We start from the raw sequence: 24,691 nt of genomic DNA, 5'->3' as shown, positions 1-24,691 counted from the left end.
TTACGAAGAAACAAAGGCAATGTATCGCTGTTATTGATCCCCCCCCCCAAAAAAAAAAAAAATGAACCCCATCAACTGACATAATGCGTTGTTTGTACTGTGCCCACTTTATTAGATAATCTATGACTTTTTGAAATGTTATCCTGATGTAATCATGCATTTTTTATATGATCAATTTTAAACAAAAAGGCCTACAGACTGAATGACCTTCAATTCATTATATCTAAAAAATAAAGAGAAAAAAACAGTCAAACATGAAATACTATTTTCTATATACTAGTATTGACCCTTTCTGTGCCATTGAGTCGAATGTGCACAGAGATTTCACACAAGCCATCAGTGGACAAAGCAGATGCACCCAGAGGGTTAAAGATCATCCAGGTTGAATAAGGATTCTCAGTATTCAAGAGTTATTACTGTACTTAATATATCGCTGGTGTGCAAGACTCAAGCTCTTTTCTGCGTAACATATGTACTCGGTGTTCCTCATATACTCAGTCGTCGAGTAGGCCCTATACACATTTTAATGTTTGTTATAAGAATGATAATAATGACGCAAGGGCTGATCTGACTATTTGGCTATTTAAGGCTACCATAGAAAACTGCGGTGTCATGCACACTTTGGATCCTCAGCGCAAGCTTGCTGCATGCTGTGAAATAGTCGACTGACTTCAGGATTATCTATGAACGATGGACGGCTGTGAGGAATGAGCCTGTAAATTTCGGAAAATGGTATCAACTTGATTCAAAATGAATCGCCATCAAGTCCTTACAGGAGCTGTTAATCCTGGAGATTCTTGCTTTGCAGTTGGATATGTAGACGGAGTTCCCTTTACGGTAAATATGCGCTTATATCGTGACAGATTGTGCTCAGGTGATCCAAGTGTGTGGATGTTGATTGGGAATCGTAGGCATTGAATGGGCTGCAAGTGGAGAACTTGCAGCTCAATGCAATGCAAGGTGGGTGTGTACGTACGGGCCGACTGAAGACCCCATCCATGACCATTCACGCATGCATATCATGCACGGCACACGGGCCACTGCTCCAGTAAAACCAAGCAGTAATTGTACCTTAATATGTCGAATTTACAGTGTATTGTTGTTGTTGTTGCTGTTGTTCATTTTCCATCTTTGAAGATAGCTGGATAGCCCATATATTCAGCTACTAAGCTGGTCTTCCATGCATGGGGTCCAGTGGCAGTTGGATGTGAGGTGGGACCACGTACCACTTCACTGCACCGGGTTAAACACCCTGCTCTTTGCGATGATTGAATGAAGCAGGATCTTTTACGTGCATTAGTTGTGACTTTCTCGTACACGGGACCTCCATTTTATGACGTTATGTCCTGTCCGAGGCGAGGGAGAGAGTGTTTTGCCTCTTGTTAGAGGGAACGGTATGATTACACACAACATTGCTCAGTCCAGACTTGGGTTCGAACCCGGGCCCTGAGGATCATGAGGCAGACGCGCTACCGACTGAGCCAACTCCCCAACAACATGTGCATTACATGTACATGTAGGGGTCCTAGAGCTTCTAGTTCTATAAAATCTGCTGAGCTATTATGATGATTTAACCCATGTTATGTTTGTTTTTATCCTGCAACATTAAATCAGAAACCAATCACTGGCACGATTTTGAATTTGAAATTTGAATTTTAAGCACGCTCCTGACATGAATGTGGAAAACAAGATATCAAATTGTAAATTACCTAGCTTGAGTGGATTATTGGGTTTATTGGAATTAGGATTGGAGAAGGCTGTATGAAATTGTAAATCCAATTTAGACCTAGGCCTAGATCCCTTTTATTGATTCCTCAACTTTTTAAGGATAGTGTAGACAGCTCGCACACGAGCACTAGAAGTAAAACACAGATCTACTTCTGTTGTGATCATAATTGATAATAGTGTAATACACGAAAAACATGGAGCTCTATCTCATCGGTCAGCGTATCTCTAGTTTACATGTACCTGCAAACTAATGGTTTTGTAGATTTTCTCAGCAGTTGTTGCATGTTACTGTTAGGAATGAAAACATCAAGTAAGCTCTGAAAGTGCATATTATTATTAAATACTTCTGGAGTGAAGTAGTGTTTTAAGTTTTAACTTTCAGCAGGCCTCGAATTAACCGACGGCCACCGACGGCCATGGCCGTCGGTGCCCCTCTCGTTAGCCGCAATGCCTTTTGTTTTTTTATCAAAGTTACGGCCAAAAAAAATGTGCCCTTTTTCTTGGGGCCGTGGTGCCCTTTTAGAATGAAAGTTATTATTTATGACGTATGATATGCCCTTTCTCAAAGTCTCTTTAAAGCTTGAACAACTTTCCTGATCTCAAATATCATACCTTCAGTTCACTCGCGTCCCGATGTATCTGATTCAAACTCAAAGTATCTTTCCGAGATACGAGACGACGTGTATGTACATGTACGCCCGACCGGCTTTTACCGTCCCAACTGCCTCCGCAGCGCAGCGGCCGCGAGTATGTAACTCTTGTGTAAGAGTTCTGTGGTATGTACTAGCTAGGCAGCGCATATTCAGATAGAGTAGTAAAGAGTGAACTCCAAGTTCACCAAGAAAAAAGAAAAATCTCACGATGCCAAGGTGTGCCAGACTGGGGAATGGGGAGGGGTGGAGAGAGAGAGAGACCAATCAACAGAAGAAACCGCGCGTACTGGCGCATTCTTGGAGGTCATGAACTGTCTGTCACAGACTAATCATAGCAATCTACACGCGCACGCAAATTCCTTTGCCTTGTGGTTTTGCCAGCCAGCTGTCGGAATGTGCTTTGAAGTTTCATGGCAGCCTGGCTGGCCTGAAAGGGTGTCGAGTTTCAATCAATACCTACTGTTGTTTTATTCCTGTTTTAAAAAATGTTGTTTCACCTGATAGAAATGCGGAGATCGGGAATGTGTTACAGCTGTAGGGAAGAGGTTTTTGTTGTGTGTTGCACTTTGTGTGTGTGTGTGTGTGTGTGTGTGTGTGTGTTTGTTTGTTTTTCTCGGTTTGTTTTTCTTCTTTCTTTTTTCATAAACACCAAACATGCCCTTTCCAATGTGGCCTTGGTGCCCCTCTGACTGACTTACATGTAAGTGCCCTGGCCTCTTGGAAAAAGTGCCCTTTTCTAAATGGCCTTGCCCCTCCAAAATCCTATTTCGAGGCCTGTTTCAGTCTTGATAAAAAGGGAAAAATTAGGTGCGATCACAGCATCGGTACCCTTTGCCTGTGCGTGCCTGCTGCCCAGTAACTCCACATCACCGGAAGTGAACAAGTGAACACTGGAAGTGTAACCCTGCTTGACCTCCGCAAGTTGTGTGTGGGTGTGCATTATCACCTCATTCAATTGCATTGTACAGCCAGTGTACATTGTTCATGTATTTTTGTACAGTTCACTAGCCAATATGGTTAGATGTGTAATAATACATTGACAGCCTAGTGTTTTTCTGTCAATAGAAACTCAAATATCTCACAAATCACCTGAAATTGTACTCACATGTTTAAAAAAGAAAATACTCTGAATTCACAAGGGGTGCATTAAAAATTTTATTTGCAGTACACTCTCTAAGATAACTGTTCAAACGCATAGGGTGTTATTTTGATGTAGCACTCAATTGTGCTGTACTTTGAAACTGACACCCCTACCCTCTATTGCCAATACGTGTGAAGTGCACGTAATGCTTTTAGAGGGTGTACAGTGTATTTATAATCTACGGTATCACTGTTGTGCTGTTGAGTGTTGGTCTTGTTTACTATCGGGTTTTTCAGTAATATTTGGACATCTTTAAATCCCCATGGAAGAATGCAAAACCTCTGCGCATAATCTCATGTGTGAATCAATGTTCATTCTTTATACGCAATGCTGTAAATAAGAGGGATGTCAGTTTCAGTGTACAGTGTCGATGTGTCGACACCTATGTACTACAATATACTAGAATATGCAAGAAATAATCCTGTGCGCAGGGTCATGTTCCAATGTTCTCCCTGTGCTTAATGTCTACAGTTATAGCAGGAGATGTACTAACTGTGGGTGAGGAGAAGACAAGCTTGTGTTTTTGCTGTGAATATATGCAGATCAGACAAATTTACAAATGATATCACATAATAAACATTTGTAAATTTAGAAATCATACAAAAATACAACATTTCAGTCATGCTTACCTGTAGCATTTTTAAAAGTGTTTTTGAGCAGAAAGTAACAACTTGTCAGGATGTCCATTTCTCAGCTGTCGCTTCAACATTGCACAATAATACTGAAGGAATCCCGTAATTACCCACAGTAATGACTTTTGGTGAGTTAAAGAAAAAGAAAATCTATTTTACATAATCTTTGACCAATAGGCATTTTAATCAACATGTATTGCAATTGATAATCCATTCATTTGGGATAACTCTGCTCATTAGGACTACATGAATTCTTCATGCCACTTTCAACCTATCAATTGTGTGTCAATGCCTGTACTGCTATCCTTATTGTAGAAAGGGCCATCAAGGTCAAGGAAAATTGTAGATGTCTTCGAAAATGGGCTAAAAAAGAAAAAAAAATGGGACAAGATGACATATTTTGAGATGCATGTATGTCAATTATTATAACACATGCTGTCTTTAGAGAGCCAAAATAGTCTGTCCCACAAGCTACTGACATCATATGTGTTCATTGAGTGACTTCAAGTTCAATGCCTGTGCTAGTGGAAATGCTACACTCTCAACACTACCACCAGCAATAATCCCAAACCTGAAATCAATTGGTGCTTAAGCAAGTTGACCTTAAAATTTTGACATATGGTAGTTCCAGTATCTGGTGTTTGACCCGGTGTTGAATGTCCTCTGCTGAACCGAGCTCTACTATTCTTGTTGGCGATTAACATGCTTTTTCACTATTGGCCAACACCAATACTGAGGGATTTTCCATTTTGTCATTTCAAGATCAAATGGTGTTAGTGTTGAAATAGCATTCTGTATACAAGAACCACATTTATGGACATGGATGCACGCATGAACGTGTACAATGTAGTCCCCACTCACATCAAGTACAAGCATCATGTTAAATGGCCTATTAGATGTGGTAATGCGATAGTCTCCAGTGAAAAGTGCATGAATACTAGTACTCTGGACATGGCCACATAAATCTATGCTTTGGAGCAAAATTAAAATCATTGTACTGTAGTTTGGAGATGTTAAGAAATCTGTAGCATTTTCATTATTCTTCTATGCCATTTGTCCTTATATGAAACAGTCATGGCTGCATCAAAATTCTGGTAATGATGCTAAAATTATACTATTTAATGGTGAAAGTACAGTTTTCTCCATACCTTTGAAAAAACTCAATGTATAACACTTCTAAACTTAATGCATTACTGTGCAATGGTTCTGTAGGGAAAGAACTTGTTTATGAGGTCAAAGGTCAAGTGAAATTACTGAGATATCTTCATTTTTTAACAAATTTGGAAAGTATTGGCTTAAAGGTAGGGAATCCCATTTGCATGCCTTAAATGAAGAGTTGTATAAATACAGTGGTATGTTGAAGAGAGCATCATTTTAGAAACTCACATAAAGTATTGAAAGTGGAAGGTAACATTTAGTACATTTTTATTGACCATTAGATTTTGAATTGAATTTTTTTCGGGGCTCACCAAAAATTCCAATACATTACTAGGCTACCTTTGCAGACCCATGCACTGCATGTGTGTCCATCATGTATATTTTGTGAAGAAAGTTCATCAAAACTTATAAACATTTCTATATAGGTCCCTACATTCTTGCCACACACTCTATATGTTATTATATCAGCTCTTATACTTTTAGATTTGTGTTTATAGATAACAAAATACAGAAGACTGCAACAAAAAGGCTTAAGTGTGGCTGACACACAGAACTACTGAGTAGTTGAGTTTTGTGCATTTTTCAAATTGTAGATAACTTTTGACTTCCAAATTTCTCAGCAGTGGCCTAAACAAGTCCCCTGAGGTTCATATTTAATGTTTTGCTGCATTTTGGGAGGTCTGTAAAAGGTATCCCCTACCTTTAAAGGACAAGTTCACCTTCATAGACATGTGGGTTGAGTGAATGCAGCAATATTAGTAGAACACATCAGTGAGAGTTTGAGCAAAATCGGACAATCCGTTAAAAAGTTATGAATTCTTTTAGTTTCTGCTCAGTCACGGCTGGATGAAAAGACTACTATAGCTTGTGATGTCACATGAGTACAACGATATAAAGAAAGAATAAGGAAAATTCAACATATTTCCATTTTTCTCGCATAACAAAAGAACACGCGACTTCTCTCTTTCAGAAGGCAGGGGGAGTAATATTACCCTTAACATACGTCAGTAGCAAGTCGAAGAAATGTGCACTTTATTCAAAAAGTAAAGTTTTGTGAAATTCTCTTTTTATTTTCCTTATATAGTTGTACGCATGTGACATCATTCACTGTAGTAGTCTTCTATTCCAGCAGTGACCGCGCAGATACTTAAAATATTCATAACTTTTGAACGGATTGTCCAATTTTCCTCAAACTTTCACTGATGTGTTCTACTAATATTGCTGCATTCTCTCAATTCTTATGTATATGAAGGTGGACTTGTCCTTTAAAGTTTTGTCCTGGAAATTGATGTATTACCAGATACACTGTAGTGCTTATTTTCCAATCATGTCTAACTATAATTGTCTCGTATTGGTGGGACGTACTGTAGACCAAGGTGGGAGAACAATGCAGTAGTGGAGGCATACCAGTTGCCATAGCGACATTTCTACATTGCATTGTAAGTTTGTAGTGATTGTACATTCTATGTAATACGAGTCCACAGCCTTCTGATTTAGTGTACCTGTCTGATAGGATATGTTAAAATTGGCAGTGAATTGAAATACATTCAAATACAATTACATGATGCAGGAGGAGAGACTCTTGGTTGTGTAATTGAATTTTGCTCACCTGGTTAAAGCCCCCAGTGGATCTGTAGTTTTGGCAGTAACTAGATACAGACTGCTATTTTTACCTGTGCTGCATATAACAGCACTGTAAGAGAAATCGTCCAGTGCGTATTCTTATTCCCATATATTGTGTAGATCATTAAGAACAAAACTACTCAGTGTAAGTTGTATCGTTATGTATTCTTTAAAATGCCAAAACAAAAGAAAAGCACTGTGAAGGGTATCCATTGTCATAATATGCCTTTGCTTATCATATTATGAAAGCATCAGTTACCTGTAGGTTTATACCAGGGAAAGAAACATGCACATCAGCTTTTTTTTTTAAAGTGACTGTTAACCATGATTTAATGTATATTAAAATGTGTTATAAGCATAGTCCTGCTGTCTTGAATAAGGAAACGATCTTCTAGGAATAGTGTCTTTTGTTTGTTGTTGAAATGTCACAAGGATAAAGGTTTACCATATGTGTGATGCTTTGCAAAATATTTATCTTAGGGTTTCTCAGTTTTATGTGTTTGTCCCAACATTGAGTTACTGTGAGCACAGAAATGTTTGCAGTAAATTACATTGTAATTTTTGTGTATTTCACACAATCTACTTTTGATTAGGGTAAATTCTAAAACCAGCTAAAGTATCTTCACAATTTTCTCTGCACATTTTGAATGGATTGACAATTGCTCAGTGTGAATTCGAGAACCCATGAATAAGTTTTTGAGCCGCTTAGTTCGAAAATTAATCGCACAAAAATATTGACGTTTACAGTAACTAATGTAGTCCCAGAAACCAGATATGTGTTTATGGTTTGGCGATAGTATGTTTATGTTATGATGCTCACAACTCATTATTAGTGTTTTATTAAAGGGTTGTATGGTAGAATTTGAAAATGAAGCCTTTGGTTTTACACATTATGTTTTTGTTAGATTCAGCTGTAGAATTCCCAAATGCCTCTTGTAATTGCTAATTCTATTTAATAACTGATTCTCAGATTGACAGTAAAGTTTAGAAGAATAAAATTTTAGTTTATCTGACAAATTTGCTATTTTGATAAATTTATTTTTATTTTTGGCAGACTTCCCTTTTTGTGCTCTATATATTACGATGATGCAAAAATACATGAGGGATATACCCTATCGGTGCGTGTGCATAATGAGTGAGTATGAGTCCATTTTGTGTATGGGCTAGGGTGCAGTACATACAGTACAGTATGCTAGGATTTGACCCCAGGGCAGTGTTCTAATTGCTGGTATCGGGCACATTCACTGCTACATAGTACCATCGGAAAGTAATAGCACATGCCCCACATACTGCATGATGGTGTAGGTTTGCATAGAAAAATCACTATTACTCGTAGTGATAGAAAGCAGACAAATTCTGATTCATTTCTGTTCACTGTAACCCAATTATCCTTCCTTATGGATTACAGGTCCTAGGGGGTTCAATCACATTGTTGGGAGAAAAAAAAAATTGTCTCGAGAAAATCAATAAAGTAGGATGCATGCCTGGGTATTTGGTGCTTTGGCTCCTGAATGAGAGTGTCAATATGGATTCACACCAGTGCAGTAATTAAACCAAGGGCAGATTCAAGAGTTGCGCTTGCAGGTGAAACCCAGTCAAATGCTGACATACAGATGCATGTAAACTCAACCAAACACACATTCATACATACAGTCGTAGCGGCAACATTTGCGGAATTAAAATGCATGCGAAAGTTCTTACCTACACAATATGCATTGGATGTCAATGGCAAGTCATGAAAATTTCATGCTGCGAGAAAAGCCGTCGGCTCCAATTCGCAAAATTTTCATGCTGCGAATGTATCATGTTTTACAGTAGTTGTCTTGTACCATTATTTACAACGGTAAAAAACAGTTAAAACAGTTGTTGCACATTGTAAAACATTGGCCTCCAATTCCTGTTCTGCTGTCTTCAATACCACTCTAGAGTCTATGACTACTGCAATCACAACAGTCACTCACTACTACTGCTACTAAGGTGTACTTAGAGAATAACAACTTATACTCCCTGGGTCCCATTTGCTTATAAAATATACTTCAGGCATGTATTCAAGGGCCCCGTAATGCAAAATTGCCCATTCATTGTACTCGCTTGAGAATAGGATAATGCTGCCCAAGGCAAGTTGGAGTGTCGCACCCTTCTACTACTACTACTTCTGCTACTGCTGCTGCTGCTACTACTACTACTACTACTACTACTTCTACTACTACTATGTACTTCTTCTTCTTCTACTACTTCTACTACTACCCATTAGAAGTAATATTACAACTTCTGCTGCTTTTACTGCTACTACTTTTATTGAGTACATTTGTACTACATGGTTGTATTACTAGTGACTACTACTACTACTTCTACTCCTAGTGAACTGTTACCACTGCTACAAAAATAATTAAATATCACAATATTACTATTTCCACTAATACCAGCAATAAACAAAGTAATTTTTTTTTTTGGTAATCTTGCTGTTAGTACCAAGTCCATCAAAACATGCATTGTTTGGTTTGTTTATACTTGCTTGGATTAAAGTCCTTTTCCATGCTGAAAAATGAAAGTGAAGCTTTGCAATGTGTATGAATGTTGCTGTATAGTTTTGTTTTAAAGGGAAGGTAAACCCAAAGAACAATGTGGATTGAGTGAAAGCAGCAACATTAGTAGAACACATCAGTGAAAGTTTGAGGAAAATAGGACAATCGATGCAAAAGTTATGAATTTTTAAAGTTTTGGTGTTGGAACCGCTGGATGAGGAGACTGCTAGAGGATATGACGTATGAGTGGACAACAATACAAAGAAAATATAAAGGAAATTCAACAAAAATTCACTTTTCTAGAATTATGAAAGAGCAATGGACCAACCGCTTTCAGAAAGCAGGGGGAATAATTGCTACCCTTAACATATGTCATTATCAAGTTGATGGAATTTGTAATTTTCATGAAAAATTGATTTTTGCAGAATTTTCTTTATATTTTCTTGGTATTGTTGTCCACTCAAACGTCATAACCTCTAGTAGTCTCCTCATCCAGCGGTTCCAACATCAAAACTTTAAAAATTCATAACTTTTGCATCGATTGTCCGATTTTCTTCAAACTTTCACTAATGTGTTCTACTAATGTTGCTGCTTTCACTCAACTCACATTGCTCTTAGGGTTTATCTTCCCTTTAAACAAATTACACCATTGTTAGCTGTGGGAAATGAAATGTAATGCACACAGCTCTGTATATTGGATGCCATTTGTACATGTAGTCCTGCCTACCCTTTGTGCAGAGTTGCTTAGAAACATTTGTGTCAGACGTTTATAGATAACCACTTCATATGCGATAAAACTATTGTGTATACAGTGTGTGCTACTTGTACTGAAACTCACCTTTGTATTACCTGTGTCACCTGCTAAGTATCTGTTTGGCATGAATACACAAAACTGCAACGTTCATTTTTGCGAGTACGTTAAAGCCAGTGGCATGTCTCTCACTATGCCTTAAGCAAATTCAGAATGTTACTCGCTTGTTTGACTTCAAAAGTATACAGGTGCTAGGTACACAATGTACTATTGTACAAAGTTCTTAGCAAGAGAGGTATAGACATTTTGCCTTATATCACTAGTCCCTGGAAAGTTATGAAACCAGGAGCTGTAAATCACTCGTTAGACTTTATTGCAGTTTATAAATGCCATCACTTTTCAGGCGGTTACATTTCTAAGCAAAGTAAAACACAATAAAACAAGAGAACAAAAGGTGAGTCAGTATGATATGCAATGTCTTTGTTGTTCATCTTCCTCACAATATAATGGAGCAGTGCATCCATAGATAATCAAAGGTTTACGAGAAACCAGATACTGGTATATCAGTCAGCTGGAATCGCAGTATGTCATGCCACCAAACTTTTTCTTTAGAGAGATCTGTCCATCTTTGTTATTTTTAGCCAGAAAGGAAGGTGAGATCAAATAAGCAAAAACATTCTATGTCAGCTCAATAGCTGCTTGCTGTTCGTCACATCATGTTAGAACAGAAAGGATATTTTTATCCAAAAGCTTTGTGTCTATGGAAGGTGTTATTTTCATGAATGTAAGGAATTGTGAATGGCTCGCAAATTTAACATTTTGCAAAAATATGTCTGGTTACTTTGAATCTGGTGAGGTGCATGAAAAAGGGGGTTTGACATGCTGTACACTTCAGTGCAAACACTCGCAGTGCTTGAGCAATCATTGGGATATCGTGTTCTGACTGGAATCACTTTTGCTGCGGGTCACGATACATTGAACAAGTGCAATTCAGCATTGAGCTATATGGAACTCATTCATATAATGTCTCTGTACAATACATTTTGCATAAAACATGTCCCCTCTGTGCTGGGCAATCCAGTCAACTACAGCCACAAATATTGACGCATGTAGCATCAACATAGAAATACTGCAAAACTTTTTAATGTACATTTGTCAGACTGTATACCTTTGAACTGGATGGCATTGATACCTCCAGTACTACAGTGCTGTATGATACAATTTAATATGCAGAGATGTACAAATTTTTTTCCATTGTATGTGTATTGCATGATAAATCAGGATAATTTCAAAGATGTCTCGGTGTAAATGCAATCGAGCTCAACTACATGTAGTTTACATCACATGACCCTCAAATTCTCACTACTACAGAATCTAATCACTTCCTCTATCCTCCTAGCCAAATAAAAAACTAAAACCCAAACTAACCAAACTGTGATGAGATAAGGTGTTTCTCAATGACTCATGCAGCTTTACGAGTCAGTGACTTGTATAATACATCTCTGCACCTCAGTTGGCATCATGGTTTTATTTCCCGTCATACAGTGTATCTGTACAATATAATCTTCATTTTCTGGGCGATGTTTGTACAACATCATAACATTTATTGATATCACAAGATGGTGTACAATCTCTATTTTGAAGCCTTGGATATTTTGATTGTCATTTTTAAAGTGTTTGTAGGGCTATTGATATGATAAAGGTTTAGAATTTTTTGTGTGATTAGTGTCTTTATTTGCTTCACACAAAACTCTTCATTACTTAAGTTTAATTTTTGGGCACAGAATGCAGGAACAAAAATGATACATTTACAACATGACACATTTTATATCACTTCAATATTATATTATAAACACGAGTATAAATACAATGTACAGTTAAAGATGTAAACAGACATTGTATATAAAATGTAATGAGCGATGGCTGTGTAAAGGGAGAGGGGTTATATACATTGTAATTGTGCATTGCTGTCAAAAAGAATGCTTTTTACAGTGTCAAATGCAGACCGATTGCAGTGTGGTGTAATAGGTGAGTGCATCGTTGCCATATGTCCAGCTTGTGTAAATGACTGTGACCATCAGGACTGTCTCACATATTAAACTTTCATGGTCTAAATTCATTGAAACTTTTACCATTCTGTTGGTGTGACTTCACTTTTAGCATTGAATTAAGCTTGTATGAAAGGTGGAATTTCCCTTGAATTTTTTATTTGTGGTTGCATTCGGCCGTTGGGTAAGTCAGACACTTTAAATCATGTAAGAGGTTGAGAAAGACATGTTCAAACGTATCCATCAAAGAGAGGAAGGAGTTGATATAAAAACAAAATTCAGACTTGATTTGATATCTGACTGTGATGTTGTGAAAAAAGGGAGAGAATAATTGACATTATGATGGGTGCTAATGATATGAACTGTAGATGAACTATAGTCAAAGAGATCAGGAACTATACTGTAGTCCTTTGACTGAAGTCCACTGTATCAGTACTCATCTGTTTCTCAAACATAAACGTCTCCTGAATGTTGTTGGTAGCTTGTGTTGGTTTTATGAGTTGTTTTGTAGTTGTTCCATTGCCTCTATCAAAAATGTTTCAATTGAAAACAAAAAAGGGACCCATAAATGTAGAGAAGAGAGAATCTTCAGGCTCTGATCGATCCTTGATGATGGAGTGCAGGCTCCATAACAGTTGACTTGTGTCGGATGATTGGTAATGGGCACAAATTTTGTAGCCCATTATCACAATCAATCATTTCTGCATAATCTCTAACCATTTTCTAACTTACTTTACCCCCCCCCCCCCCCGACCTGTTGACTTGAAAATGCTTGCTCTTATTCTTGCCTGCTATTCTTGTTTTCTTTTCCTTTTTACTTGATCTGTTAACTCATTCCACAGTTTCATTGCAAAAGGCCTTCAAATCAACTTCCCTGTCCTTTTAAACTACGTGTTCAGATCGCTTTTCTGTCAAGACCAGGGTACAGAAGTAGGAGTCATTTTTCACAGTCACTATTCCAGAGTTACAAGGCATAAGGATGTATGACACATCCCTGAAAGGGTTTGAGGAACTACTGTTCCTTCATGAATACAGTTATAAGTAAATGAGTGGTTGCACCCATTCATTCCTTTCTTCAATCTTGAATACCGCTTGTAGGTTGGTAAGATTCAAATTCAAATTCAAATTTATTTCACATGCTAAAAAGAAAACATCATGTTCACAATAAAACAGAAGAGAAAAATATACAAACAAACATAGCAGAGGGATCAGTAAAGGCCGTATGAAGCCTATCGAGGCCGATTCCCTTACAAACAATAAATAGTACGCAATTTCCATCAAATATACATCAAGGAACAAAAACAACAAAGAAACATCACAGCAATAAAAAAAGAAAAGAAAAAAAAAGGTGGCAAAATTATTACAATAACTACTCAATTGCACTTTGTATTAATAACATTTTATATTTACGTTTAAAAGATGACAGTGTTGGACTCTCTTTAATCAAAGTTGGCAACTCATTCCAGCATTTTGCTCCAGTGTATCTAATTGTAGTCTTAGAGAACTTATATCTGTAAAAAGGTAAACATATCTCGTTGGCACGTCTAGTGTTGTAGGCATGGATTGCACTATTTGGGGTAAACGAATTATGGAACGTGACAGGTAAGACACCTTTATATGAAAACATAAATGTAGCCACTTGTAATTGCACAATTTGATCAATTTTCAAAATTTTCAATTTCTTAAACAGTACTGCAGTGTGTGCAAACGGATCTACATTACAGAGTATTCTTATTGCACGCTTTTGTAACATCAAGACACGATTCAATAAATATAATGAACTATGACCCAATATTATTCCACAATACGTTAAATGTGGGGAAATCATTGTATGATACATAGTTAATAGAATTTTTAAAGGAAATATATGTTTCAGATAATTCATGACACCAACAATTCTACTTATTTTGATACAAATATCATCAAAATGACCTTTCCATGTTATTCCATCATCAATTGTAACACCAAGAAATTTTACTCTGTTGACCTGCTTGATTTTGACATTACCTATATTTGTAAAACATCTTCATCTATTACCTTATTTTTTGTCTTAAATACCATGTAACATGTTTTATCAATATCTATAACCAAACGATTTGCAGTAAACCAAGAATACACTTGCTGCATTTCTGAATTTATCATATTATTAACTTCATGCACATCCCGGCCTGAAAAAAATAGGTTTGTATCATCTGCAAATAATATGGAATATAAATTAGGGCTTACAAACTGCAAATCACTAACAAAAAGCAAAAAGAGAAGAGGACCCAGTACAGAACCTTGTGGAACGCCTGTATTCACATAGCACAATTCTGATTTTGTATTATTTACAAAGTTCTGTATATTGTATACGATTTGATAAATAACTTTTAAACCAGTCCAAAACATTTCCTCTTATTCCATAATATTCTAATTTCATAATAAGTATTCTATGATCTATACAATCAAATGCTTTTGTTTAATCTAAAAATATTCCGACCAAAAATTCATGATTTTCAAATGCATTTGATATTCGTTCCATCAATTTAAGTAGCGCCATATATGTAGAATAACCTTGTCTAAACCCAAACTGCTGATGATACAAAATATTATTGCTGTCAATAAATGATATCAATCGAGCATAAACTAATTTTTCAAACAATTTAGTAAAAACTGACAACAATGATATTGGCGTATAATTTTGTAGCTGGTGTTTGTCCCCCTTCTTAAAAACTGGAATTACTTTTGCTACTTTAAGTTGTCGTGGGAATATCCCACTTTCCAAAGATGAATTTAATATTGCACACAGGGGTTCCATTATAAAACATATTGATTTCTTGAATACATTGACGTGAATATCGTCATCACCAGGACTCTTATTTACTTTCAAATCATTGACAATAGTTAACATTTCCGATATAGTAATAGGCTTAAAAAACATAGATTGGCTATAAGAATTGCGCAGGTAAGTATAAACAGAAGCAGATGCATTGGACACTTCTACGTTTGTAATACAATACAGTGTATTTCTACCTATTGCACAAAAATACTCATTGAAATGTGTTGCTACAGACTCTGCAGAATCGATACACTGATCATTGACTTGCAATGATTCAATATGATTATTCTGCCTTTGTTTATTCATAACATCATTTATAAGAGGCCATGTTTTCTTTAAATTCCCACGCACACAACTAAATTTCCTGTAATAATATTCACGCTTCCTTTTACGTATTTCCTTATTAACTAAATTCCTATACTGTTTAAATTTCTGTTCATTGGTGGCTGTACGATTCCTGAGATACTTACGATATAATAAATACTTCTTTTTACACATTTTTCTAAGCGTGCTATTAAACCATGGTTTGTCATTCCTTCTCACTCTGTGCACACATTGTTTGTAGTGGAAAACACTTATTATAGAATAGGAGATATTTGGCAAGAAAGGCATCAAATTTATCATCTACATTGTGCATATTGAGGATGTACTCCCAGTTACACGTATAAAGCATATTACAGAAATACTGTATAGATGGGTCATCAAAGACACGTCTAGATATGTTGCCTTCAATGTTGCTGTAAAAGTTGCATTTTATAATAGTAAATATCAGTAAATGGTCACTAACATCACATGTAAATATCCCGGATATGACAATACTCTCTAGATTATTAACAAAAATATTATCTAGAAGTGTTGATGACTATGTTGTTATTCTAGTGGGTTTTGAAATTACCGGAGAAAATGAATGTGATGAAAACATGTCGATGAAAGCATCAACAGTCGACACAGATGACAATAAATTTACATTAAAATCCCCGACCACATAACAGCTTTTCTTTTCCATCATAATCTTGTGAAATGGCAATTCTATGGCATGCAGAAACTGGGAAATAGATGCAGCAGGTGGCCTATATACAACTGTTACTATAATGTTTTCACTTTGACAGTATATCTCAATACATACCATTTCAATGTTATCATCAAATAATTCCAAATCTGTCCTTCTCTTGAATTTCAAATCTTGACGTATACCGTAAAACTAACTCCTCCACCACGTTTATCACAGCGTCTGTTATCTTCAAATGTGTAACTGAGTAAAACGCACAATGAACTTTCTTGTATCTTTAGCCAGGTTTCTGTTACAGCAATGAGTGAAAATTGGTGCCTAAAATTTTGTAAGAATGTGTCCATATTATCAGAATTCTTCTTTATACTTCTGCAGTTAAAATGACAGATCGATAAGTGGTTGTCCATGTCTAAATCTTTCAGAGAATTATCAAATTGCACTGGAAGATAGTAATTAGAATTGTGTTCAAAGTATCCATTTCGAGTATGCTGGCCTAAGTTGCCGTAACAAGTTGAGCACTGCCCATTAGGCCTACTATCATTCAGGTTAAAATCAATTTGCCGGTCACAAGTAACACATACATGTGCAGAGTTAAAAGACATTACGAGAATAACAAAGCATAGCATAAATATAAAAGAACTATAAAATGTAAAAAAGCACAAAATTTATTGCACCGGTGATGCCTGGAGAATTTAAAACATATCGTATTACAACAGTATACTAAAATCATAGTGTGGTGACGGAACTATATGTTATATACAAATTAAAAGAATTTACCTGTGTACAGTATACTTCCAACTTAATGTACTTGTAGTTACAATCTATCCAGATCATTCTTGTTGTGGATCTGCTTTCGCATAGTCTTTCCTCCGCTGCTCACTCATGCAATTGGTCTTGCAGTCCAAGGCTCAGGTCTGATCGTAGTTTTGTGTCATCATGCACTCCCCTATAGTATGATGCAGAACACCCTTCCCCTCAGAATGGACAAAAAAATGGAGATCCCATGCATGAGAGCGACACAACTCAGGCATGTTAACCCGTTGAGGACGGTTTGATTTTGCTACAACACACATTTCCCATAGACACTTGCCTGAGTATACTCGGGACTCGTCCTCAACGGGTTAAATAAGTATTCCACCCCACATTGTTTTGTAAAGAGCAGGGTTCAAAGCCAATGTACAACATGTACAAACTTGTAGCAGCCACAAAGTCCTCAATAGCCCTTTTTACACTTGTGTTTCTTAACCACGGACTTTCTCTGACCCAGGACTATCGTTAGTCCCATACCAATTTTTTCAGCTTTTTACACTGGCCAATTAGTCCCGTACTATCTCTTGTCCGGGGCTAAGGAGAAAACTGACCTTTTTACACTCGTATTTCTTAGCCCTGGACTTTCCAAACCACATGAATATTCATGATTACGCTGTGTACTGTACACGTACACACACGCACCGACAGCACTTGATTACCTCGTTTCTGATCGGTCAGTGAGGGTCGGACTTCGTCTCTGTCGCTTAGCCCAGGATTATTTTTTCGTTCTGTTTACACTCACTTGCTTGGCACCGCAATTCTCGCTATCGCCAATGACGTAAAAAGTACCCGGATGTTGATTTAAGCGTCATTTACGGTGCATTATGGGATAGTCCGGTAGCAAAGTCACTTCCGTTCGTACGCGCGTGATACGTGACAAATGCTATTTACACACACAATCGACTATATTCTACGTGTACTTCCGGTTTTCTCGACTTGAATTACAGCTTTAATATGATTTGAAATTTCTCCATTCTTAAGAAATTGCTGTTAATACGACTATTGGTTGTTGCTGCGAAGCTGCCATGTGTTGTTCGCACGACAATAAATGAAAAAAATCTGCAGAAATAGGACCCTTACTGGCATGCGAGACGTGACGTGGCCGCGTGGGTGAAGTTTGCGGGTGACTCCACAGCGCAGTACGTGCACGCGCGACTTACTAGTAGTGGTGGTAGTAGCACTAGGTACAGTAGTAGGCCCGCCTGGTACGTGCCTACGTACATTGTACGTACGTACAAAATGTACTTACTTGGAAGAAGTTGCTTCGGAGACAGGATAAGTTCGAGATCACTGTTCGTTCCCGATTGTGTTCGCGACATTTCGACAGAGAACAAATAAAAACAATAGATGGGCATTCCATGGCGGTATACTGTATATCCAGGTGGGTGAATATTTTCCAGCATATTTTCAGCGTATGCAGAGATGACTGATCTGTGATGTGCACATCGATCGCATGATCAAGCAGTACGCTGTACCGGTATGTGTTAGCTTATGCGCTGCGTGCAGTGTGGTGCATGCTAATGCAAGGCCGGCAGCCGCCGGAGGGGACTACAGTGTACGAGTTCGACAGGCCTGGGGGCGTTTCATCAACGAGTTCGTCGGAGGTTTTCACCGACAAATTTGCTATCAGCCAATCAGACGCAAGGATTCACACTGACAACTGTTAAAAGCTAATGAAATCCTTGGTCTGATTGGCTGATAGCAAATTTGTCGGTGAAAACTCCGACGAACTCATTGATGAAACGCCCCCGTGGAAAACTCCGACAAATTTGCTATCAGCCAATCAGACCAAGGATTTCATTAGCCAGGGGGGCGTTTCATCAACGAGTTCGTCGGAGTTTTCACCGACAAATTTGCTATCAGCCAATCAGACCAAGGATTTCATTAGCTTTTGACAGTTGTCAGTATAAATCCTTGCGTCTGATTGGCTGATAGCAAATTCGTCGGTGAAAACTCCGACGAACTCGTTGATGAAACGCCCCCCAGATGGCCACTCGCTGGCTCGGGCGGTACAGGGGCCTACTGTACTAGTATCCGTGGTCGGCGCTGCGCTATAGGTAAGGTACACGTACGCGCACGCTAGCGTTGTGCAAATTATGCTCCGCGCCGGAAGTGCCCTTGCTACCAAGTGCACTACATCTTGACGAAAAAGCCACATCCGGGTACTTTTTACGTCATTGGCGATAGCGAGAATTGCGGTGCTAACCCTGCTATTTTGCAGGGCCAGATAGTACCGGACTATCGGTGGGGCTAGCCCACTTTGGCAAAAACGAGTGTAAACAGAAAGTGGGCTAAGGATAGTCCCGTACCAACGGTGGGGCTAAGGCCCCCCCTTAGCCCCCCCCCCCCCCCTTAGCCCCACCGTTGGTACGGGACTAAGCAAAAATTTACAAGTGTAAAAAGCCCTAAATGGGGTGAACGGGGCACTGATACCAACCCTTTGTGGTTCTGGTACTAGTGTGTAACAAGCACTAGTTAGCAGATGGTGTCAACCTGACATCTCATGTTTAGTAGACAATGATTTGTGATGAGTTTCAATGAGATGTTTTGTCTTCCCATCAATGCCTCTGCATCTGAAAGCCACCCCTTATGAAATACAGCTTGTATGGGACACAACACTACATGTAGTTTCATCCATGATGTTCACATGTTGATCCAAGGTAGGGCCATTCAAATAGGCACGGACAAATTGTGACAATACAACATTGTGGTGAAATCTGTAATGAAACTGTGCCCAAAACCTCTTGATGCATTGCCAGAAAACACAAAACAAAACAAAACAAAACCACCGGAAAAACGCAGACCCATAATTGCATATATGTATGGGAGTGAGGTTCAACTAATCTTGAGCGAAGTTTTATGTGACAGTTTGGTTACCTCAAAATGTCTTACCTTTTGTCATGTGACTTTCATGAGATGTTTGGATTCCTCGTACAGACCACACACAAAGCATGCAGCTAGCCACCCAGGATATTGTTACACCATAGTCATAGTTACATGCAGCAGACTGCCAATTTAGTTGCGCAAGTGCGTCAATGACCACAATAGTCCTCACTCATAATATTTTCCAGTGTTACATTTTCTTGTTTTCTTTTCTTTCTTATTACAGTGTGAATGGAAAGTTCAAACATGGCGATTTGTCATGAAATATTTTCCGATGAGAATGGGGCGTGAGGGTAGGAGTTTTGAGAACTCAGCAAGGGCAACAAGTGTACATTCTAGAACACGTGTTTCATCTTTGTGTGACCCAGTTAGTGGGGAGAGTGGAAACGCTTTCAAAGGTCTAGGAAATGATTCTTCAGCAGTTCATGTGATGGCGTAATGACTCGACGTGTTTATAATCACTGCTATCACCATACCCATAACATTAACAGGGGAGTAGAATCACATTGTTTACGTGCAGCTTCACTCATGTTGGTGTGCCTGTGTGTGTGTGCTTGTGTCGATAGCAAAATGGCAGCAGCATAGGTTTGGTGATTGGCAGATAATGTACAATATATTATGTATACTGTTTGCCTTGTTACAGGCAAGGTTTGCATGATGGGAAAGTTCATACCTCATTTATATTATGTACACTTTAATGGAAGTTGGCAGTTTGTAATGAGAATAGCCATTAAAAACAACTACTGTAAAAGTGGAAATTTTCGTTGTGTTGAAATTTTTGCGCACTTTGCGCAATCAGAAACTAGCGTGATAATAAAAGCACACAAATATTTTTGCTTGCCATATGTTCCTGTAGTTGATGTCTTGATACCGCGAAATTAAAAACACGCGGAACTCTTCTTATCTGGCGGGTGCGAAAAATTAGTTGCACGAAAATATCCACTTTTACAGTAGTTCGAACCCATGGCCTTTCTATTCCATCAGCATCTTATTTAGGTATCTTATACACAGGCAGTCATGAATAGCAGGTTTTCGGGCACTTGTTTGTACTCTAAACAGAAAAGTGCAGTAGATCTGTACAGGGTCTATGGTGGTAGAGCCCTTCTAGTGTTTTCAGTCTATAAAAAGTAACTGGAAGTCACAGGTCATGTGAGTGTTTGGACCTCATATCTCAATCAAGATCTTTGTTTTGAGTTCTTGCCCAAATAAAATCCTGTAGATATACACTATCAATGGAAACATTTATCTGAGGAAAACATGATATGGACATATTTATCTACTGTAACATTTGTATTTATATTTATATATATATATACATGTATATGTACAGACTGCACCAGTTTTTGTTTTTGCTGTGTTATTACCATTTTCCTTTTTATGCCTCCGCCACGAAGTGGTGCCGGAGGCATTATGTTTTCGGGTTGTCCGTCCGTCCGTCCGTCCGTCCGTCCGTCCGTCTTTCCGTCCGTCCGTCCGTCCGTCCTTCCGTCCGTCCGTCCGTCCGTCCTTCCGTCCGTCCGTAATGAATTTTGTGGACAGGGTAACTACCAAATCCTTTTGAGGTATCCTAATGAAACTTGGCATGTATGTGTATTAGGGGGTGAAGTTGTGCCTATCAACTTTTGGGTGCACATGCTCAAGGTCAAAGGTCAAAAGGTCAAGGTCAAATGCTTAAAATTTTACTATTTCCCCCATATCTATGCAATGCCTGAAGATATTTTCTTGAAACTTAGTGTATACATGTACTACCCAATTAAGATTCTCTGGTGAAAGTTTGGGGTCATGAGGTCAAAAGGTCAAAGGTCGAAAGGTCAAGTAAAATGTTAAAATTTCAATTTTTTCTCTATATCTTTCAAATTGTTCAAGGTATCTTCATGGAACATAGTATATATGCATCTACTGACTGGCAGTGGTTATCTAGGGAAATTAGGGTTCATGGGGTCAAAGGTCAGGGGTCAAAGGTCAAGGGTAATACTTCAAAATTTTATTATTTTCCTTATATTTATGCAATGCCAGCAGGATTTTTTGTTTTAAAACTTGATGTATGCATGTATAACCCAATAGAGATTCTCTGGGATTTTTTTTTTGCCAAGAAGGTCAAAAGTCAAAAGGTCAAAGATCAAGTGAAAGTGCTGAACTTACTTCTTTCTCCATATCTCGGAAGTGGCTCAAGTTATCTTGAAACTTAGTACATGCTGAATTTATGTATGTTCTGCCTGACAGTGATTCTGTTATGAATCAAAGGCCAGGTGAAAATGATAACAATTTACTGTTCAATACAGAAATTGCGCTTTTTCTCCATACCTTGAAAATTACTCAGTGCTTAAACTTATGAAATGGTCAAAGTCAAGTTAAAGTTCTTAAATCCCCAAATACATGCTCTCTTATTCATCCAATTAAACATAGGTCAAGGAAGGTAAACATTCAATACATTTGTGACAAACATGTCATTTTGATATTTTGCCAATTTTGTGAAAATGTAATCACACATTGTCCACATGTACTATAGACCTATTAGGAGAACCATGCATTATGGCGGAGGCATACCAGTCGCCATAGCGACATTTCTAGTTTGATTCCAACATGCCCACCTGTTTTTGAAGGAGGCTTTTCAATCATTCTGAAACATCTCTCTCATTGGGTATATCTGTCTATGCAGGCGTATGCATCAGGGTGTGACATCGTCATCTTGGCCAGCGACTTCCAGCGCACGCAGATCATCCCGGGAGAGAAGCACGGCAACATCCAGGTGGGATGCATCGACTGCTCCTCCGAGAATGGCAAGGTACGTGAGTGAAGGGCGCGGCAATTTTCGCACATCCGCAAAAACTCCAGAGTGCATTTCGCGCGATGAGCTAATAGGGACTAGTTAAGCTTCACTGTGGCTTCACTCCAGTCAAACCATAATTTGTCAACCATGCTGTTGAGGTACCGATATCCACTTCTCCTACCCTGCACTGGTGATGTTGCTCAGATATTGCCGCGTGCCAAAGAGTAATTTCTAAAAGGGGATTTTGATGAATATGGTTTTTCCAAAAAGTGAGAGAGAAAAGAAAAAAAGCAGAAAAATGAAAGCTTTTAGACATCTAAAACCTTGGTCATACTTACTAAATTTAAGTGTATCTTTAGCTAGACCATGCAATGCAAAATATCCAAGGCTTTTATGTAAATTTTGATAAATCATTCTGCCCAACTTCAGCTAAAGGAATCAAGTGACTAAAGTGCCATAAATTTCTTATAGATATGAAAGATAAATTCAAATTAAACTTGAATGTATCTTTCATTTTACAAAGCAATGATATGACATCTTCAAGTAGATTTTCTCAGTAGAACTATATTTTTTTGTCAAAACTAGATATCTGAGTATGGCTAGCACATGCTATGTTCAAGCCGAGAACTACATCAGTAGCTCGGCTTTAGATGATTTGTCATTATTTTGTCTGGCTATTGCCTCAAAATTAAGGCAATTTCAGAACAAAAATTTAACCGGCTCTCCCTGCAGACAGTGGTAGATTTGCCCAAACAGCACACATGGGTATCTGTAGTCAGTCTTTACTCGATCATTCTCTTTGAAAACTAAGATGTCACCCAAGTTTGTAGCAAGGGTGATTGATACAACACTTACCACTCATACAAGTGTGTGTGTGTGTGTGTGTGTGTGTGTGTGTGTGCACTTACCCGTGGTGGAAAATGAGGACACACACACAAACTTTACATTTAAAATGAGGACACACAGAGAACCGAGGACTTCCTCAGTTCGCAGACCATTCCAAACGGTCTGCTTTTGCATACACCGTGAGGGGTACATGTTTGTAGGTCCTCAATTAGCATAATTGTAATAAGTCCTCGGTTGTATGGTAATATACGAATGAGTCCTCGGTTGACAAGAGTCCTACTTTCACACAGGTCCTCGGTTATGTGGTAAAATTTTTGTGGGTAAAACAGGTCCTCGGTTTCCACCATAGACATGTATGTGTGTGTGTGTGTGTGTGTGTGTGTGTGTGTGTGTGTGCTCTAATACAAAGTTTAGCTATGAACGTGGAAGTCAGATGTGACTGCTGCCAGGGGGAGTGATTGATGGGTAATATAGTGATGACTTCAGCAGTTGTATGTGTTCTGATACCTGGCTTCCTCAGCTTCATTTATTATAATAAAAAAAGAAAGAAAAGAAAGAAAGAAAGAAAGGTGCTGTTCATGCTCTCCCAACAGATATCTGGTGGAGCATGTACGGGATCTATGGAGATTTTAAGATCTTACAGGGCCCCGTTTTATCAAAAGATAAAATCGATTTTAAATTTCCTTACCACACAGGCTGTCATAGACTTACAGTTGAAATCAATTATATAATCAATTTTAACTCTTCATTAAACAGGGCCCAGAGAACTGGTTAACCCCAGTGGAATAACAGAAACTTGCTGGCTTGTTTGATGGCTATTGGACGTAAGCTCTGTTTTACATTCAATAACATCGATTGCAATATATTGGGCCAATAGCGGTATCCATCGTGCGCAAGAGTGAATTGCATTCACCTTGTTCTGCATGCGATCAGGGAGATGGGAACCACCTCCCCGAAGCGATTCAGTACTACTGCTTGGACACGATTTGATCACTGTAGTAGCAGCATTCTACACACCTACTAGTACTACTGAACGGGGAGGGCATTTCTTGAATAAAAGTCGGTATACCAGCTTTTATTATTTTACACTGAGAAACTAAAAATTCTACAAAAATAACTCATTATCAAGGCAAGTTTCTCGGGAGAACTTTGCGACATATTGCAAGCAAATTCAAATTGGTGAAAGATGAATTTTGAGCCCTTACAAGTACAATGTTGTAGCTATTTTTTTCTTGTGAGGGGGAGGGGGTTCTTTCTCCATACAGGAGACTAATAATGGACTTCAACTAGGGCATG

The 24,691-nt window shown here is 38.2% G+C and overlaps 1 protein-coding gene across 1 annotated transcript in view; it reads left to right on the top strand.

The window, feature by feature from the left end:
- Positions 1-669: 669 nt before the first annotated feature.
- The window catches only part of LOC139736041 (dmX-like protein 2), a 134,570-nt gene continuing 110,548 nt past the window's right edge, over positions 670-24,691 (top strand). Inside the window, exons 1-2 of the mRNA XM_071646786.1 lie at positions 670-837; positions 22,439-22,564. Coding sequence (XP_071502887.1) covers positions 751-837; positions 22,439-22,564 — 213 coding nt within the window. The 5' untranslated portion in view covers positions 670-750. The remainder of the gene's footprint in view (positions 838-22,438; positions 22,565-24,691) is intronic.

Source organism: Diadema antillarum, unplaced genomic scaffold (assembly GCF_040938485.1).
Source record: "Diadema antillarum isolate AM-2024a unplaced genomic scaffold, OU_Dant_1.0 seq00000620_RagTag, whole genome shotgun sequence".
In the NCBI taxonomy this organism is placed as follows: domain Eukaryota; kingdom Metazoa; phylum Echinodermata; class Echinoidea; order Diadematoida; family Diadematidae; genus Diadema; species Diadema antillarum.
This window is presented reverse-complemented; position numbering and strand designations above follow the sequence as displayed.